Source organism: Agelaius phoeniceus (genome assembly GCF_051311805.1).
Source record: "Agelaius phoeniceus isolate bAgePho1 chromosome W unlocalized genomic scaffold, bAgePho1.hap1 SUPER_W_unloc_1, whole genome shotgun sequence".
Taxonomy (NCBI): domain Eukaryota; kingdom Metazoa; phylum Chordata; class Aves; order Passeriformes; family Icteridae; genus Agelaius; species Agelaius phoeniceus.
Genome location: NW_027509866.1, coordinates 3,010,036 through 3,015,383, shown reverse-complemented (window position 1 = coordinate 3,015,383; position 5,348 = coordinate 3,010,036). Strand labels below are relative to the sequence as shown.

Here is a 5,348-nt window from a genome sequence, read left to right as displayed (position 1 = left end):
GCTTCTTAATGCTACACTCGAGTTAAGGAGTTTTATATTTTACCAAATTTTTGGTAACACTCCCACTGCCAAGGAAAGCTCTGTCTGCTGCTGTTCACAGACAGATAAGGGCTGGGGGCAGATGTGGGGCTCAGAGGCTGCCTGGGGCACAGTGACCATGAAATAATCAAGTTTTCAATGTTCTGTGAAAGAAGGAGGGGCAGCAACAAAACTACACTGGAATTAGGCAGGGCAGACTTTGGCCTGTTTAGGACGCTGATTTGGGGAGTACTGAATCAGGTACTGATTTTTTAAAGAGAAAGAGCCCTTAAAATCAAAGGGGTCCAGGAAGGATGACACATTTCAAGAAAGTAATCTCAAGGGGGAAGGAGCAGCCTGTCCCAGTGTGGTAAAAGATGAGCTGGTGAGGAAAAGGACTGGCCTGGCTCCACATGGAGCTTTTGTGGGAACTTAAGGGAAAAAAGAGGATGCATCATTTTGAAAAGAGAAACAGGCAACTCAGGAAGTGTTTAAGGATGTTGTTAGGTTATGCAGAAAGAAGAGGAAAGAGGTGAAAGCCCAGTTAGAGCTTAATCTGGCCACTTGTGTGAGAAATAATAGGAAATGTTTCTATAAATAAATTAGTAGCAAAACACCAGATAAAGAGAACCTCTACTCTTTATTGGATGCAGTGGAGAATAGAGTAACTAAAGAAACGTCTGAACAGTTTAACACCTTGTCTGTCTCAATTTTCAATATTAGGACAGGTTGTCCTCAGGACAAGTGTTCTCCTGAGCTGGTAGATGGGCACAGGGAGCAGAACAGCCCCCTGGAATCCAGGAGGAAGCAGCTGGGGACCTGCTGAGCCACTCAGATGCTCACAGGTGTATGGGATCAGATGGGATCCATCCCAGGGGGATGAGGGAGCTGTGGATGAGCTCCCCAAGCTGCTCTCCATCATTTACCATCAGTCCTGGCTCAGCAGGGAGGGCCCAGAGCACTGGAGGTGCCAGTGTGAGCCCATCCCCAGGAAGGGCTGGAAGGAGGAGCTGGGGAACTCCAGGCCTGTCAGCCTGACCTGGGTGCCCGGCAAGGTTATGGAACAGATCACCTTGAGTGCCATCACAGGGCACCCACAGGATGGCCCAGGGATCAGAGCCAGCCAGCGTGGATTTAGGGGTGGCAGGTCCTGCCTGACCAACCTGGTCTCCTTTTATGCCCAGGTGACCCACCTGTGGATGGGGGAAAGGCTGTGGATGTTGTGTGCCTGGACTCCAGCAGAGCCTTTGACTCTGTCTCTGACAGCATTCCCTGGAAAAGCTGCAGCCCACGGCTTGTGCAGGTTCCCTCCTGGCTGGGAGATTTAAGAGCTGGCTGGAGGCTGGGCCCAGAGAGTGGTGGGGATGGGGCTGCACCCAGCTGGTGTCCAGGCACTGGTGCTGTCCCCAGGGATCTGTGCTGGGCCCAGTCCTGTTTAATATCTTCACTGATGGTCTGGGTGAGGGGATCGAGTCCAGCATTCACAAATTGCAGATGGCACCAAGCTGGGTGTGAGTGTGGATCTGCTGGAGGGCAGGACAAGAAGACCCAGCCTTAAGCTGCACCAGGGGAGGCTCAGGCTGGACAATAGGAAGGAGTTCTTCACAGAAAGGGTGAGTGGGAACTGGAATGGGCTGGCCAGGGGGGAGGTGGCAGAGTCACTGTCCCTCTCCAGTGGCACTCAGTGGCATGGTCTGGGTGACAAGGCAGTATTAGGGCATTGGTTGGACTTGATGATCCCAAAGGTCTTTTCCAGCCTATTTGATTCTGTCATTCTGTGATGATTGGGACACTCTGGGGCCATTGTGACACTGCAGGGCCTTGTGGAACTTAGAGGACCATGGTGACACCGTGCAGCCCCACAGAACCAGGGCTCCATTGTGGTGCTCTGGGGCCAAATGGAACCAGGGAGTGCCCCGTGACACTCTGGGTCCTCGTGGAACCACAGAGGCCATTGTGACACTGCAGGGCCTCGTGTAACCAAGGGGTTTCACCATTTTGACACTGCAAAACCAAGGGGACCATTGGGAGACTGCAGGGCCCAGTGGAACCAAGGGGCCGTTCTGACACTGCGGGGCCTCATGGCACCCAGGGGACATTGTGACACTGCAGGATCCTATGTAACCAAGGGGCCACTGTGACACGATGGGGCCTCAAGGGATCTGGAATAATGCTGTGACACTGTGTGGCCTTGTGGAAACAAGGAGTCCATAGTGACACTGAGGGGACTTGTGGAACCCCAGAGACCATGGTGACAGTGTGGGACCTCATGTGGCCATGGGGCCATTGTGACACCCTGGGGCCCCATGGAACCAAGGGGCCACTGTGGAGCTGCAGCACCAACGAGAACATTGTGATGCTGTAAAGCATCACAGAAGCAAGAAGTCCCTTGTCACATTTTGAGGCTCCATGGAACCAAAGAGACCAGTGTGACAGTGCAGGGCCTGGTGTAATCAAAGGGCCATTGTGACACTGAGGGGCCCCATGGAACCAAGGACATCTTTGCAGATGACACCACGCTGGGTGGGAGTGTGAATCTACTGGAGGGTAGGAGGGCTCTGCAAAGGGACCTGGACAGGCTGGATCCAGGGCCCAAATCCAACAAGGTGAGGTTTGATAAATCCAAGTGCCAGGCCCTGATATTTGGCCCCAGTGCTACAGGCTGGGGACAGAGTGGCTGGAGAGCAGCCAGGCAGAAAGGGACCTGCAGGGACTGATGGACAGCAGGCTGGACATGAGGCAGCAGTGTGCCCAGGTGGCCAAGAAGGCCAATGGCTCCTGGCCTGGATCAGGAATGGTGTGGCCAGCAGGAGCAGAGCTGCTGTGCCAGCAGTGATGTCCCCCCAGCTCTGCACACAGACATTGCTGCTGCAGCTCCAGAGAAGGGATCACAAGGGCATCTCTGCAGAAAACTTTGCTGGAAGATCCTTTAGTTCATTTAAAGGCTCCAAGAGTGCAGCCCCTCATTGACACAGTCTGTTGCCACAGGGAAGGTGGAGAGAAACAAAATAAGAAATAGCAGAAAAATTACATTTCTCCATAGACAATATGAAAAAAGTAAAAGAAAGACAAAGGACTGTGAAAATGAAACCAACAAGAAGTGTCAAAGATGACTTTTATTTAAAGTAATTGGCAGAAACTGGCCAGCAGTTTACTGTTTCTGAAAGCATCCAGTCATCAGTCTCTTCACAGCAGCCTTGAGCTCCTGGTTCCTCAGGCTGTAGATGAGGGGGTTCAAGGCTGGAGCCACCACCGAGTACAGAACTGACAGGGCCAGATCCAGGGATGGGGAGGACAGGGAAGGGGGCTTGAGATGAGCAAATGTGCCAGTGGTGAGGAACAGGGAGATGACAGCCAGGTGAGGGAGGCAGGTGGAAAAGGCTTTGTGCCGTCCCTGCTCAGAGGGGATCCTCAGCACAGCCCTGAAGATCTGCACATAGGAGAAAACAATGAACACAAAACAGCCAAATACCAAACAGGCACTAACAGCAAGAATCCCCAGTTCCCTGAGTTGGGATTTGGAGCAGGAGAGCTTGAGTACCTGGGGGATTTCACAGAAGAATTGGCCCAGGACATTGCCATGGCACAGGGGCAGGGAAAATGTATTGGCTGTGTGCAGCAGTGAATAGAGAAAGGCACTGGCCCAGGCAGCTGCTGCCATGTGGGCACAAGCTCTGCTGCCCAGGATGGTCCCGTAGTGCAGGGGTTTGCAGATGGACACGTAGCGGTCGTAGCACATGATGGTCAGGAGGGAAAGCTCTGCTGAGATGAAGAGCAGAAAGAAAAAGAGCTGAGCAGCACATCCAGTGTAGGAGATGTCCCTGGTGTCCCAGAGGGAATTGTGCATGGCTTTGGGGACAGTGGTGCAGATGGAGCCCAGGTCAGCGAGGGCCAGGTTGAGCAGGAAGAAGAACATGGGCGTGTGCAGGTGGTGGCCGCAGGCTACGGCGCTGATGATGAGGCCGTTGCCCAGGAGGGCAGCCAGGGAGATGCCCAGCAAGAGGCAGAAGTGCAGGAGCTGCAGCTGCCGCGTGTCTGCCAATGCCAGCAGGAGGAAGTGCCTGATGGAGCTGCTGTTGGACATTTGCTGGGGCTGCACATAGGGATCTGTAAAAAAGGTAATCATGGAATAGTTGAGTTTGGAGAAAACTTTAAGTATCCCAGCACAGCCTGGGGGCACTTTCCCCCCACTGCCTGCCCAGGGCTCTGCTGCCTGGAGCTGTCCCTGCCAGCAGCTGCTTCCCTGTGCCCAGGGCAGGGCCCTGCCAGTGCTGCCAGAGCCCAGCCCAGCCCTGGGGGCTCAGCTCTGCCCTGCAGAGCCCTCCCAGCTCAGGCACTGCCCAGGGGCAGCTCTGGCTCTGCAGGCTCTGATGGCAACGTCAGAGCAACCCTGAGGAGGCTGGAAAAGCAACACTGATTCTGCCCTAAGGGACCCTGTGCTCATCTCAGTAACTGCCCAGTTTATTCAGATGTAATAGAAATGTTTTTTATTTTTTACTGCCTGAAATCAGAGATGAATATCTATGTGCTATTTCACATCCAGGCAACCCAGAGAAGTAGATTAAAAAAGCAGGATTTCCCCTTTTATGCAGCCCCTGCCTTGCTGTGCTCCCTTTATAATCTATTTGGAAATGTTCTGCAGTTAAATGCCATGCTGGGAGCAGTCCTGAACAATGCAGCATCCTCCCCACACAAGGAGAACACTTCCAAGCCTCACCAGCTGTCTCCTCCCACCCAGATCTTGTCCCCCAGCGCTGGGAGCAGCTGCCAGGGCTGGCTGAGAGCTGTCCCTGGCAGGCAGCAGAGTCCCTGCCCCAGCACAGCGCCCTGGGCTGCAGGACCCTGCTCTGCAGGACAGCCCTGGGCACCCCTGGCTGCTCTGCACAAGAGACAAGCAGAGAATGTACTCACAGGCTCTGCAGGCATTGGGATGTTCCAGCTGCAGGAGATGGCTCCAGGAGCTGCAGCTGCACTGTCCTGCAGCCAGAGGTTCCTGTGCCAAGGGCTGGCAGTGATTGTGCCCCAGGCACTTCTCAGCCCCTTCCCAGCCCTGACTGATTGAAGCTCTCTGTGCCTCTGGGCTGTGCCCGCGCTGGCTGCAGGCAGTGCCCCAGCCCTGCTGGGCTGGCAGAAGAGCTGCTCATCCAGAGAAATGTGCTTTTGAAGCTCTTCTTGGTGACCAGGAGCTGCCTCTGGGCCAGGAGCCCAGCCCAGCTCAGCAGCACAGACACAGCACAAGGACTTTAATCAGCCTCTGGGGCTTTGTGCTCAGGCCCTGGACATCAGTCCCTGAGAGGGAGCTGAAGAAACCTCTCCAGAACTCCAAGGCA

At 54.4% G+C, this 5,348-nt stretch overlaps 1 protein-coding gene across 1 annotated transcript; it reads right to left on the bottom strand.

Annotated features, from left to right (window-relative positions):
- Positions 1–3,169: 3,169 nt before the first annotated feature.
- Positions 3,170–4,102, bottom strand: LOC143692515 (olfactory receptor 14J1-like). Its single transcript, XM_077172756.1, has one exon. The coding sequence runs from the start codon at positions 4,100–4,102 to the stop codon at positions 3,170–3,172; it is 933 nt and encodes a 310-aa protein (XP_077028871.1).
- Positions 4,103–5,348: the final 1,246 nt, after the last annotated feature.

Bases quoted from the DNA above. Each gene is read 5' to 3' on its own strand.
- LOC143692515 (XM_077172756.1), bottom strand. From the start codon at position 4,102: ATGTCCAACAGCAGCTCCATCAGGCACTTCCTCCTGCTGGCATTGGCA.